Source organism: Microcaecilia unicolor, chromosome 3 (genome assembly GCF_901765095.1).
Source record: "Microcaecilia unicolor chromosome 3, aMicUni1.1, whole genome shotgun sequence".
Taxonomy (NCBI): Eukaryota; Metazoa; Chordata; class Amphibia; order Gymnophiona; family Siphonopidae; genus Microcaecilia; species Microcaecilia unicolor.
In genome coordinates, this window is record NC_044033.1 from 47308948 (window position 1) to 47323312 (window position 14365).

At 46.3% G+C, this 14365-nt stretch overlaps 1 protein-coding gene across 2 annotated transcripts in view; it reads right to left on the bottom strand.

The window, feature by feature from the left end:
- Positions 1-14365, bottom strand: part of RBKS (ribokinase) — a 250625-nt gene that overhangs the window by 155734 nt on the left and 80526 nt on the right. For both annotated transcript variants that reach the window (XM_030195886.1, XM_030195887.1), the window contains exon 5: positions 11687-11851. In XM_030195886.1, the coding sequence (XP_030051746.1) occupies positions 11687-11851 (165 nt within the window). The remainder of the gene's footprint in view (positions 1-11686; positions 11852-14365) is intronic.

Below are 14365 nucleotides of genomic sequence, written 5' to 3' on the forward strand. Positions count from 1 at the left end.
TTGCATCTAATTCTTGCATTACTTTATAGAGCTCTTGTTTTAAAGTAGATAGCTGAAGACAGATAGGACAAGCTTTAAGTTTCCAGATGATTTGCCTTGAAACTAAAGCAGCACAATTATTGCAGAGAATAAAAGTCATCCTGATTGGTTGAAATGGGTATGAACAGGTGTACTATGTTGGAGTATCAGCCTGCAAGACTGCCTGTGTATGACTGAGGAGTAAAGTTAATGAGGTTTGGTTTGTCTATAAATGTGTGGAAAACCCTGGGGTGGGTGGGATTATAAGTCCCAAAGTGTCAGCTAAGTGCTGCTATCAAGGGAATTCTCTAGCTTAATGGACCCAAATGGTAGTGTCTGATCAAGGACCTTACAGTTTAATTAACTTTTAAAACGGCCCAAGATATTAATAACTTTCCTTTTAAATAAATCTAGATATTGCCAATAATTCTAGCAGTTTTGCTGAAACTGCTAGAATTGTTGGTAATATCTAGATGCCCCTCCCCTTTATCAGAGCTTGGCAGGAACAGAAAGAAAGAAAGAAAGAAAGAAAAGAAAGAAAGAAAGAAAGAAAGAAAGAAAGAAAGAAAGAGAGGTTTCCCAGTGCTAATTAAATTGATTAAGCAACAAGCCTTAAAAATTTAGGACAAAATATCAGGTAGTTTCTCACCTAAGCCAGTCAATTTGAGAAGTAAGGGATTTAGGGGTCAGAATAAACCTGTCCTTTTTGCAGGAGCTTGGTTCAGTCCCAGCACCTGGAAGGTAGAAGTAAAAGTAGTATGTCCTTTAGTTTGAGGCCAACCCTGCTTGCCCCCAGCTGTGGGGGTGCTTAAGTCCCAAAGTGTCAGCTAAGTGCTGCTATCAAGGGAATTCTCTAGCTTAATGGACCCAAATGGTAGTGTCTGATCAAGGACCTTACAGTTTAATTAACTTTTAAAATGGCCCTAGATATTAATAATCTTCAAAGCCCACCTCTTCAATGTTGCTTTCGACACCTAACCTCTATACCTTCAAGTAACCTAGACTACCCCAATTTAATGACCCCTACTTAACTAACTGTATATTTGTCCTTTAGATTGTAAGCTCATTGAGCAGGGACTGTCTTTCTATGTTAAATTGTACAGCGCTGCGTAACCCTAGTAGCGCTTTAGAAATGTTAAATAGTAGTAGTAGTAGTAAGTGACTTGCCCAGAGTCACGAGGAGCTACAGTGGGAATCAAACCCTGGGTTCTCAGGCCACTGCACTAACCATTCAGCTATATGACATGGATATGAAATTTTTAACATTTTTATACAGTGTGGTGTAATATAGTATAACAACACAATTTCTAGAGCACACAATAAATCTTTTATTAGCACAACTATAGCAGTTTAATTGGACATATATTTAGACAAAATATGTTGAGAAGCTTCAGATAGTAGTCTTCACACTATGGGCCCCTTTTACCAAGCTGCACTAGTGACTCCCAGGTTCGCAAATGTGCGGGAATCGCTAGCGTGATTTACTAAAAGGGCCCTATTTTTGTTTTTCTGACATTGCTTTGTTGACATGTAACAAAGTTAACAACAGTAACATAACCTATGAATAATGGCTTTCACAGGGAAAAAAAATCTAAATACAAGAACTGCTTTTGCCAAAAAATTGATTTTTGTGACTTATCAGCTTTTTTTGCAATTTCTCTCATATGTCAAGACTATAGAACCTACTTGTCTTCAGAGAAGCAAGGACTGAGAAAAGTACTCTCATTTACTGAGAACTCTATAAAATGAAGATACTTACCTGTAGCAGGTATTTTATGAGGACAACAGTCCATATATTCTCACACTAGTAAAAGAGGCCCGTTTCATAGAGGAATGAAACGGGCGCTAGCAAGGTTCCACACCCCCCTCCACGTCCCCCTCCCTACCTCCCTCTCTCCGTGTCTGTCGTCCAAGTTCCAGCCCCCTTCCCCTCCGAGTTCCATGGCCCTCTCCCTCCCTATGAGTTCCAGGCCCCCCTCCCCTTCGAGTTGCAGGAGCCCTCCTCCCCTGCCCTTCGAGTTCCACGGCCCCCTTCCCCTCGAGTTGGAGGGCCCCCTCCCCTTCCAGTTGCAAGACGCCCCCCCTCCCAGTTGCAGGACACCCCCCTCCACCTCCCCTTCCAGTTGCAGGATGCCCCCTCCCCTTCCAGTTGCAGGATGCCCCCTCCCCTTCTAGTTGCAGGACACCCCCTACCTCCCTCCACACCCTCTCCTCCGAGTTAAACGCCCCCGCGCATCCACACAGTCGTAGTATCGCTTTAAGAATTCAACAACCACCCTCCTCTTTCCCTGACATCCCTGGTAATGCCATTTTCTAAGCATGAATTCAGAGGTTAGCGCTAGAGACCACGTGCGTTGCAGACACTGCCCCCTCTTTGCGGCTGTGGCCAGCGCCGTAGAGGGGCATGGTACAGAGGCTGCTCTCGCGCACTAAACATTTCGCTCAACGCTCGCACGCACATATATGTACGTACATCTAGCCACGTGCTCGCCTCTCTCTGTAAATGAAATTAAAGCGTTCTGTCAATCGGAAGAGAAGGAGTGAACGCGAGCCGGTTTTGGTGTTTGTCTTTCCTGCCTAGCTTAGGTAGTGCAGGAGTGGTGGTGTTGGCGGTAATCTTGTAGCCCTGGTTTTGCTTATGTTGACCGGCGCCGTAGTTGGAGGGTAGAGTTGTGGTGGTGTCGTCTCCCTCCTCACTCTTCTTTCTGGAATGGGGAATACGGTGACCTGTTGCATGTCTCTGGGCGGTAGTCCGAAGCTGAGACACGCTCATGGGCGACTGAGCAGCAGACGGCTGCGGCGGACATCTATGAGGTGGAGTTAGAGCTTGCTGAGACTGTTCCCGAACCTCGCTTGCAGCACATCAGTGACCAGGAGTTCCCAGATGGTAAGGAGAAATGAGGTGGTACCGGGCACGGGGAAAGTTTAGTTACGTGTTTATTTGCAGACTGTCTGTGGAGAATGTGGAGGAAGGGCTAAACTGGCTTGCTTCCGGGTGCAATTTTTTTTTTTTGGGGGGGGGCTGCTATTGCACAAGTTTGTCCATTACCTTCATGCAACTGCCGCGGATCGTGCCTGAGTTCAGATCTGTCACTGCAACACGGTTTCCCAGGCAACACGGTGACATCACCAGAAGGCTTCAGACATTACGAACCGGGCTTCAACTTCCTGGCAGTCAGCTTCAGAACGTTGGAGGTGCAAATTATTTTAGTAGATATGGATATCGGGTATCGAGTTGCCCGGTCTGGATCTTGAAAATGCTTAGTATAGCTTTAAGAGTGCACGCTGCACTCCTACCATGCATGCACAAGTACCTTCCCACCTGCTGTAAGAGAACGGACCATCAGTACAATAAAAAAGTAGAGAGAGAACTCCAAGGGGAGGTGGGAGGGTATGTGAGAATATATGGCCTGCTGTCCTCAGAGAATACCTGCTACAAGTATCTTCGCTTTCTCTGAGGACAAGCAGGCCAATAATTCTCACATATAGGAAAACCTAGCTACCAAGCTCACCAAAAACATCAAACATTGGTCAAAGGAACATCGCAACAGCGAATGCAAAACACAGATTAACCTTAGGCAGGAACTTAGAGTGTGTGAAGAGGACAACTCTGTTACGATGAAACTTGGTATAAGGTGCATCCACTACTAGGCCCTGAAGATCACTGACTCTGCGAGCTGAAGTAACAGCCACCAAAAAATGACCTTCCAGGTCAAGTACTTCAAATGACAGGAATCAAGTAGCTCACAAAGACTCTCATCAGCTGGGTGAGAACAACGTTGAGGTCCCATGACACACAGGTAGAAGTTTGACAGGGGGCTTTGTCAACAGCAAACCTCTCATGAAGCGAACAACTAGAAGCTGTCCAGAGATGAGCTTACCCACTACACTTTGATGATAAGCACCAATTGCACTGGGGTGAACCCTTACTGTTGGTCTTGAGGCCAGATTCGGAAAGGTGTAGAAGGTATTCAAGCAAGGTCTGTGTAGGACGGGATATAGGACCTTGCCCTCACACCAGATGGCAAAACTCCTCTATTTGAAAGAGTAACGTCTCTTAGTGAATCTTTCCTGGAAGTCAGCAAGATCTAAGAGACACCCTCTGGAAGATGCAAGGAACCAGATTCTAAGCTCTCATCATCCAGGCCGTAAGGGCCAGAGACTGGAGGTTAGAATGCAGAGGAGATCCCATGTTCTGCATGATGAGGGTCAGAATACACTCCATGGTTCTTCAGAGGATAACTCCAGAAGAGGGAACCAGATCTGCTGGGGCTAATAGGGTATGATTAGAATCATAGTCTCGCAGTCAAGCTTGAGTTTCAGCAAAAGATTCCTCACAAGAGATATGGGAGAATACACATACAGAAGACCTGTCCCCCAATGAAGGAGAATGGCATCCAATGTTAGTCTGCCGTGGGCCTGGAGCCTGGAATAGAAGTGAGGGGCTTTGTGACTGAACTGGGTGGCAAAGAGATCCACCGAAAGGGGTGCCTGACACTTGGAAGATCTCACAGGTAACACCCATGTAGAGTGACCACTCGCCTGCTTAGTTGGTTGGCCAGGCTGTTGGATTTGCCCAACAGATAAGTGGCCCTGAGGAGCATTCCATGCCGGACTGCCCAGTGTCACATCAGGATGGCCTCCTGACGCAGAATGCATGATCCGGTGCCCCCCACTTGTTGGTGTAATACATCGCAACCTGATTGTCCATTTAAATGAGTAGTATTTGGTTGATCAGCTGATCTCTAAAAGCCTTTAGAGTGTTCCATATCAGCCATAGCACCAGAAGGTTGATGTGAAGATTGGTCTCCTGCGCTGACCAAGTACCTTGAGTGTGAAGCTCGTCTAAATGAGCTCCCCACCCCAGATGGGTTGAGTCCATCGTCAGCACCTTCCGGGGCTGAGGAATTTGGAATGTGAGTCCTAGAGTCAAATTGGGCTGAATAGTCCACCAAAGCACAGACTGAAGCAGCTCTGATAACACTCTGATAACATCCTCCAGATTTCCCCTGGCCTTATACCACTGGGAAGCTAAGGTCCACTGGGGAGTTCCCATATGTCCTTGTGTCATAGGTGTCACATAGATGGTAGAGGCCTTGTGGCCCTGGCCCAACAACCACAACACCTGCTGAGCTGTGACCTACTGACAGGCTTGAATTTGAGTGGCAAGTGCAACAAAAGTGTTGGCCGTCGGTACTGGGAGAAAAGCTTGAGCCCACAGGGCTCCAATGAACTCCAATTGCTGGAACAGGGAGCAGATGGGACAGGGTAGTTTAAAACAAACCCTAGTAGCTCTAATAGTCTTCTACATGGACTCCTGAGCACCGTCCTTTGACGGGCTCTTTACCAGCCATTCGTAGAGATAGGGGAACACATGGATTCCCAGTCTGCGTATCAGTGCTGTGAATACTACAAGACACTTGGTGAAGACTTTGGGAGCCGACACAAGGTCAAAAAAGAACACACAGTACTGGAAGTGATGAGTCCCCAGCCAAAATCAAAGATTCTTCCTGTGAGCTGGACATATCGGGATGTGAATGTAAGCATCCTTTAAGTACAGAGAGCATAGCCAATCATTTTCCTGAATCATGGGGAGAAGGGTGCCATCCTGAACTTTTCTTTGACCAGGAATTTGTTCAGGGTCCTTAGGTCTGGAATGGGACATATCCCCCTTATCTTTTTTTGCACAAGGAAGTACCTGTAATAAAATTCCTTCCCTTCTCCCCCTAGTGGAACAGGTTTTACCACATGGGCCTTTAGCAGGGTTAGGAGTTCCTTAGCAAAAAGCTGCTTGAGTGGAGAGCTGAAGTGATCTGCTCTTGGCGTGCAAACTGGTGGTCTCTGTAACCAATGCAGGGCGTAACTGAGATGGACTATCTGAATAACCCACCAGTTGGAGGTTACAAGGGGCCACCTTTCTTGAAAAACCTCAACCTCCCCTGACTGATAAGTCATCTGGAACAATCACTTTTACTGAGGCTATGCTTTGGATCCAGCCAAAAGCTCACCTCCTGCTTTAACTGGGGAGCTGTCTGGGCTTTGAGCACATGCTGTTGATGAGAACAAGAGTGCTGGGGCTGAACCTGCTGAGGCTGGCGAGAAGATGGTGCATACTTATGCCTCTGTAAGTAGTAGGGACCCCTCTTCAACTTGCCTAAAAATCGCATGGATGAGGAGGTAGTTGCAGAAGGCGTCTGGCGGGAGAACGAATCAATGGTATCAGTGCGTTTCTTGATGAGGTCAGTGACCTCCTCCACCTTCTCTCCAAAAAGATTATCCCCTCAGCACATAGCATCCACCAATCTCTGATGGACCACTATACTTTGAGCAGATATCCTAGATGCCACATCAAAAGTGTCATAGGCGCCCCTGACCAAGAATTTATGACACGCCTTCCATTGCTTGACCAGCTGGCGAACAGATTCAGCCTGCTCTGGTGGGAGAGTCTGCCAAATCAGACATATTATGCACCAGGGACCGCAAGTACAGGCTCGTGTAGAGCTGGTATGATTGTATATGGGAGATGAGCATGGAGGCCTGATACATCTTCCGTCCAAAGAATCCAGGGTTCTAGCTTCCCTGCTATGGGGCACTGAAGCATTGGTCCCTAGAATTCCTGGCCCTTTTGAGCACAGGGAATAATGAGGCAACTGGGGCCTATCAAACCCAGGGGAAGACTGAATCCGATACATGGTCTTCTTGGGGAGGAGAGGGACCGACAGAGGGGACTCCTAGTTCTTCAATTGAATGTTCCATAATATCTCATGAAGTGGGACCATGACGGCCTCCTAGGAGGAGACTTGTAGTCCAGGACCTCAAACATCTTAGTCCTGGGATCGTCCTCAAGTTCTAAAGGAATGGGAATGACAGCTGCCATTTCCTTGACAAAAGATGGAAAGGAATGGTTTTTTGGGTGGAGATTTTCTTCTTTCCTGTGGAGGGGAGGGGTCAGATAGAATGCCATAGGACTCTTCCTCTGAGAAGTACTGTGAATCCTCATTTGAGTCCCATGAGCGCTCCTCATCAGTGTCAGCCAGGAACTCCTAATGGGAGGGCTGAGACTGAGCCTGCCTCGACAAGGAGGAACTATGACCCCAAGAGGGGCATCGAGGTGTCAGTTCCAGCCTTGACTCTGGCAAAGCTTCCTCCGTCGACGTTGAGGGGGTGCCGACATGAGTGGGAGTTGACACCGAGACCACAAGCAACACCAGAGTCAGAGGCCTCATCACAGACTGATGGCCATGCGGGGCAGCAGCAAGAGGTATGGCAGGTGCAAGCACCCCAGATGCTGATGCACTCTGTTGTAACAGCCCTGCCAAAAGCTCAGGGAGCAAGGCCTGTAGGCGCTCATTGAGGGCCAACACTAGGAAAGGCTGGGGCATTAGTGTGGAAACAGGCTGATGAACTTGCGTGGTTGAAGCAGGTGCCTGGTCTGGGCTGCCTGGAGACCCACACATCGATAACTCCTGTATAGAGGGGGAGCAGTCCTCCCAGTGCCAACATTTCTTGAGCACCAGGGGATCCCTCGGTATCCTGGAGCTCCCAGCACCATGTGTTGAGGGCAATCAATGCCGATGCTTCTTGCGATGCTGGGCATTGATGCTTCTCGGTGCCGACAAGGACAATGTCGAATCCTCACATCGCCTCAGGGTCAGGTCCAATTATTAAAAGTCCCAGCGGGCCTGCACAGTGGCTGGCGTTGAGACAGGTGGAGACCCACTTGTTGCACGGTCATTCCCAGTGTCTAAAGGCCTTGCAGCCATGTGGACCGACGCACCTGATGCTGATGCAACCCCTGATGCCAATGCTGATACCAATGTCGAGGCTTCAAACCTGGCTCCATAAAGTTTCTCTCATTGAGCCTGGCTAACTGGGTTCTTTTCTTCATACAAACACAAAGAGCACAGTTAGAAGGGGTATGTTCAGGCCACAAACGCTGAAGACACCATGAATGGGTGACTTTGCCAAAGATGGTCCTATTGCACCAGCTACAGCGCTTACAGCCACTGGGATACTTCGATGACATGGAAGGAAAAACAGCCTTGGCAAAATCAAAAGACTTGATGGTGCTAAAAAAAAAAGGGGGGCAAAGCACCAGAAAAAAAAATATGGGAAAACCCAGGGCTGGTCTTAGGCCGAGGCGACCGAGGCAGCCGCACAGGGCCCCGCGCTTAGGGGGGCGGCACGCCTCAGTCAGCCTTGACCTAGTTCCGCCCGGGGATCGCCGCCGCTCGTCCGAACTGCCCGCCCTCTTCTCTCCCCCACGATCGATCATCGATCCCTTTCCTTTTTTGCTTTTAAATTTACCTCCAGTCCGGCAGCGTCAGTGAAAGCGCTCCCAGCCAGTAAAAGCGCTTCTCTTCGCTGTGTCCCGCCTTCTTCTGACGTCATGACGTCAGAAGAAGGCGGGACACAGCGAAGAGAAGCGCTTTTACTGGCTGGGAGCGCTTTCACTGACGCTGCCGGACTGGAGGTAAATTTAAAAGCAAAAAAGGAAAGGGATCGATGATCGATCGTGCATCGTGGGGGAGAGAAGAGGGCGGGCAGGGGAAAGAGAGACGTGGATGGGATGGCAGGGCTCAGGGAGAGAGGGGAATTGCTGGATACATGGGTGAATGGAGGGGGGCAGGGGAGAGAGGAACAGATGGGAGGGCAGGGCCCAGGGAGAGGAGAAATTGCTGGAAATGGAGGGGAAGGGAGAGGGGACAATTACTGGATGTGGATGGAGGAGGGAAGGGCAGAGAGGGCCAAGGATGGACTTGGATGGGATGGCAGGGCCCAGGGAGAGAGGGGAATTGCTGGATACATGGGTGAATGGAGGGGGGCAGGGGAGAGAGGAACAGATGGGAGGGCAGGGCCCAGGGAGGGGAGAAATTGCTGGAAATGGAGGAGAGGGGATAATTGCTGGATGTGGATGGAGGAGGGAAGGGCAGAGAGGGCCAAGGATGGACTTGGATGGGATGGCAGGGCCCAGGGAGAGGAGAAATTGCTGGAAATGGAGGGGAGGGGAGAGAGGAGAATTGCTGGATGTGGATGGAGGAGGGAAGGGTAGAGAGGGCCAAGGATGGACTTGGATGGGATGGCAGGGCCCAGGGAGAGAAGAAATTGCTGGAAATGGAGGGGAGGGGAGAGAGGAGAATTGCTGGATGTGGATGGAGGAGGGAAGGGCAGAGAGGGCCAAGGATGGACTTGGATGGGATGGCAGGGCCCAGAGAGAGGAGAAATTGCTGGAAGTGGAGTGGAGGGGAAAGAGGAGAAATGCTGGATGTGGATGGAGGGCAAATTGTTGAATTTAAGGGCTGGATCGGAACACTTTGAAGGCAGATGCTGAAACTGGAGAAAGGATAGGGACAGGGGGCTACAGATGGTAGACAGAACACATAAGGACACAGGAGGATAGTGGACACGGTGAGAGAAAAAATATCAAACGGAAAGAAGACACTGCATAAAACAGAAGATACTGGGACCAAAGCGAATAGAAAAACTAAATGATCAGACAACAAAGGTAGAAAAAAAGTATTTTATTCAGAATTTATTAATTGGAATATGTCAGCTTTTAGAAATGTGCATCTGTGATATTTTGCATGTAAGTTTCAATTTTTCTAGTATTGCTGCATGCTGAGTCTGACTTCTTGAGGTAACTTTTCATTCAGTATTTTGCCTTCATATTTGTTGTGTCATGTGTTTTTCATGTGTGATCAAGGTACAGTATCCTGCTAGCGTGTAGTATTTGCAGCCCTTTTTTTTTTTCACAAGGTAGTGTATTTGTGTATTGGTGTTATAGAGCCTGGTGTAATTACAGTTCTGCCTTTCCATGCATAAGGTTGTAGCTCGTCCTGTCCTTGGAATTAGTGCTGTTATGGTTTGGTAAGGTTCTGACTGTGTTTTTGCACAAGTTTGTGTATAGTGTTTTGCAGTGGAGAGATTGTGTGTCCGCACCTCTGACCCCCCGGGGTTATGAGAATTTGAACTACTAATTGTGGACTTCAACTGAATAATTTCTTGGGGGGGGGGGGGTTCATGATAGCATTGTGCTTATTATTTCAATCAGTTTTTCTGTACAAGTTTAGCTTCATTTGTCTTTATTTGAAATTTCATAAATAAAAAATTTTCTAAAAATTGAATAATCTTATCAATGGGCGGGGGTGGGGCTAGGATAGGGGCGGGGCTAGGATGGGGCCCCACCAAATTGGTCTGCATAGGGCCCCGCACTTGCTAAGACCGGCCCTGGGAAAACCCAACCAGAACTCAGGCCTAAGTGTGCCTGCTGAGCGGAGTGGAGGAGTGGCCTAGTGGTTAGGGTGGTGGACTTTGGTCCTGAGTTCGATTCCCACTTCAGGCACAGGCAGCTCCTTGTGATTCTAGGCAAGTCACTTAACCCTCCATTGCCCCATGTAAACCACATTGAGCCTGCCATGAGTGGGAAAGCACAGGGTACAAATGTAATAAAATAAATAAAAGAAACTTTGAATAAGGGCAAAAGAATCTGAACCATAAAAGAAAGGGGAAAAAATGAAACCCTGAAAAAAACAGCGCAACTAAAAGAAAAATAGGATGGGAAGGAACAAAAAATATTTGCTTTTAAACCAAACCAAGCTGTGAGGAGCAGTCAAAGATGACGTTCTCTCCTCACTGCGGAAAAATGAGAACTGATGGTCTCTGACGGGAAGGCACTTGCGCATGTTTGGTGGGAGCACAGAGTGCGCTCTTAAAGCTATACTAAGCTTTTTCAAGCTCTGTACCAGGCAACGCAGTATGCATGACCCACATGTGAGAATATATGGTCTGCTTGTCCTTGGAGAATAAACAATGACTCAACCTGCACAAAATACACAATAAAAAAATGATAATAGTATGGTGCATATTCTTCTATTTGCTTATAGTATCATTTAGGGTAAGAAAAGCCGTTGCATCAGTGGATGAGAATGGTAGATCTACCAATATAGTAACCAGAGTGCCAGGCTATTCACTACAAGAGAAGAGAAGCTGCTCTTTTGGATGCCTATGTGAGGACATTCAGCCACCTAGTGTTCAGTTAGAGCAGGAGATATGAGAGAGAGACAATTAATGCAATGGTAATATATTCAGACACCATCCATCTATCAATTTCAGGCATCATATGGGGTAGGAGAAGGTTTTGCATCATGAAATACTCGAAGGTAGTGTGGAGCTGATCACTGTTGAACACTTGCTCTGTGTTAATTTTTTTATGTATCTCCACTTTCTGTTTCTGCTGAATAGGCAATACTGGACTCGATTATCCAAACATTTTTCTCTGAAATTTGCATGTTCTTGAATAGCTGATTCATCTTGACAGCTGCTGTAACACATTCATCAAACTTTGTGCCTTAAGACTCCTTTTTTGCCAGTATCATCACTGCAAGAGTTGCTCCCAAGACAAGTAGAGGAAAGCTTATAATCAGCCTTGGCTGCAGCTGCAAATCACTGGCTTGTAAGAAAGACAGGATGAAGTGGAGGTGTTTGGTTGTGACACCCATGCAAAGCAATTTTGGGGTAATAGATATTTTTTTTCAAGATAACAGAACAAAGAGCTGAAAGCCCATGATTTTTTCCAAATAATGGGAGCTTTCAGACAATGGAACATTGGATAAAAGGTGCGCTCCAGTTCTAGCTTTGAATAAATGAGCAAAGACAATACATAAATTACCTCCATAAGTGTGTGCAATCTTCAATGCTTCAAGCGATACAGCTGGGGTTATCTCTAGCTGGCACACCATCACTTTTGCCCTAGAAATGGTACCAGCTGCCTTCTTTAGGTCTTCAGAATCCAAGAGCAAATTAGCACCAGCAACTATAATAATGGCATTCTGGCCTGGAAAGAATTGGCTAGATTAAAAAAAAAGAAATCTCTATAGAACAATAACATAAGGAAATATATGAACATTACATAGCAACAGTAGATGATGGCAAATAAAGACCAACATGGCCTATCCAGTCTGTACCAGAGGCATAGCCACAGTGCGGCCTCAGGAGCCCAGCCCCCCCCCCCCCCCTTGGCTGAGGCTCCAACAGTGTGTATACTGTCTGGCATCCCACCCCCTAACCTGTGAAGTCTGTTGTCTCTCTCTTTCTTCTCCCCCCTGCGGACTGGCATCTCTTTCACTTTTATTCCCACCCCCTCCTGCTGCAATTCTCTGACCTTTCAGCATCAGCTCTCAAAGCAGCCTTGCCTCTTGCTGGCTCTGGATGCTTTCTCTCTGCAGCATCCCACTTACGTGGGAACAGGAAGTTGTGAAGAGAGAAAGCTGCCGGGTACCGGTGACCATTTAAAGATAGAAACTTGTTAAGGGAGGGAGAGAGGGAGATGCAGGACCACAGGAGCTTCTGTAGTCAAGCCCAGCTTTCTTCTTCCATGCCGTCTGTCAAGTATGCACTGCTGCTAGGTGGGCCTGAGCCAAAAGTGATTATGGCTACACCCCTGCTGTAGACCAAACAGGTTTTCAGGATAGCCATAATTAATATACATGAAATAAAGTTAAATATACTAAAATAGAAATTCTGTAGAGAATAACTGAAACTGGTTGAATCTGCAATCAAAATTCACCAATCGGTTTCAGCTGAAACTGGCCACTAGGACCCAGCTCAGCCCCTGAACAGGAACAGCCTCCATTCCTTCCCTCCCTCCACTGTCAAACAGAAACCTCCTCTATCTCCCCTTCAAACAGGAGCCCAGCATTTACACACATATATTCTGCCTAACCTTTAGGCAGCTGTTTATAGATTTACCTCCATATTGAGCTCCATATTGAGCAGGCAGTTTTTTAAAAACTCAATCCCGTTGGTATAAATAAGATACATTCATACTATCTTTTTTTCTTGAACCCACTTTGTGGTTCAGAAATAAAGGTGAAACATGAAAGACAATATAATAATAAATACATCACATTATATCTCTGTTATTTGAATTTCGGTGCTATTAAATGTGTATGGTAGTCCTATCAGTTTTCAGTTTGCTGTTTTCAAGTTTTCCTCTTTCATTGTATTTATGTTTATACTTGTTCATTTTACTATTGTTATGTTGTTTAACAAAAGTGCAAGTTTGATGTTAAACTACTGTACACCACATTGGGTGAATCTCTTCATAAAGGCGGTTAATATCCCAATAATAATAAATAGATACCTTTAAAAGATGCATTTTCCTATAGTCTCATGGCATAATCAGAATAACAGACAAACTGTCCTTAGCATTTCATAATATAATTACAATAATGTCTGCAGCCCCTTAGACAGGTTACGTTTCAGTCATGTCTGTTCCTAATATGGTCAGAATTTTGGAACAGAGGATCATAGTATGAATAACAATTTTAAATATCTGTAGATCTTCACAATGGCATCTGGAAATTAAAGTAGCTGCATAAAACTACTGTTTACAAAAAAAAAAAAACCTCAGGGAGTTAATTACTAGAGGGAGCTGAAGAGTATGTTAATTCCTAGATTTGAATTTGCAATGAAGATGTCTAGACAAAGTATTATGAAAAAGCCAATAAATCTGACAAGTTGTTGGCTAGGCACCTACTGGATTTTAGGGAAAAGAATATTATGAAGAAAATTAAAACTGAGTTGGGCACAACTAAGTGTACTGAGGGGATTCAGACAGAGCTTTTGAAGATTTACATGGAATTATATATAGGTGTGTTCAGGGACATAATCTGGGCACAGCATGGGTAGAATCATGAAGTACATATGTAGGTTATAAAATACTCATCTATGCATGTACCTCCTCCATCTTGAACACTGGCTCCCAGTCTCCTTTCATATTTGTTATAAGTTGATTATGCTTGCCTTCCAAGGGTGTGCACCCAATGCACTTGACTATCTTCTCAGACTATTAATTCATTACTCTCTTTTACGTTCTCTCTGATCCTCTGCAGACAACCTTCTATGTTTTTTTTTTTGTTACATTTGTACCCCGCGCTTTCCCACTCATGGCAGGCTCAATGCGGCTTACATGGGGCAATGGAGGGTTAAGTGATTTGCCCAGAGTCAAAAGGAGCTGCCTGTGCCTGAAGTGGGAATCAAACTCAGTTCCTCAGGACCAAAGTCCACCACCCTAACCACTAGGCCACTCCTCCACACTACCTCTCACTATCTCGTGATACAGCTTTCAGATATCTTGGGCCTAAATTGTGGAATCCTCTTTCTTCCTCTCTCAGAATTGATATGCCGACTCAGGTATTTAAAGCTCTCCTTAAAACTTTCTTTTTCTCTTCTGCCTTTCCTTACCCCCCCCCCCCCCTTAGTTTCTTCTCTATGCTGCTATGTTGGTCCTTTTCCCCCTCCCCTCCCCTCCCCTTCCCCGACTCTTTGCTGATTTTAATTTGTGTTA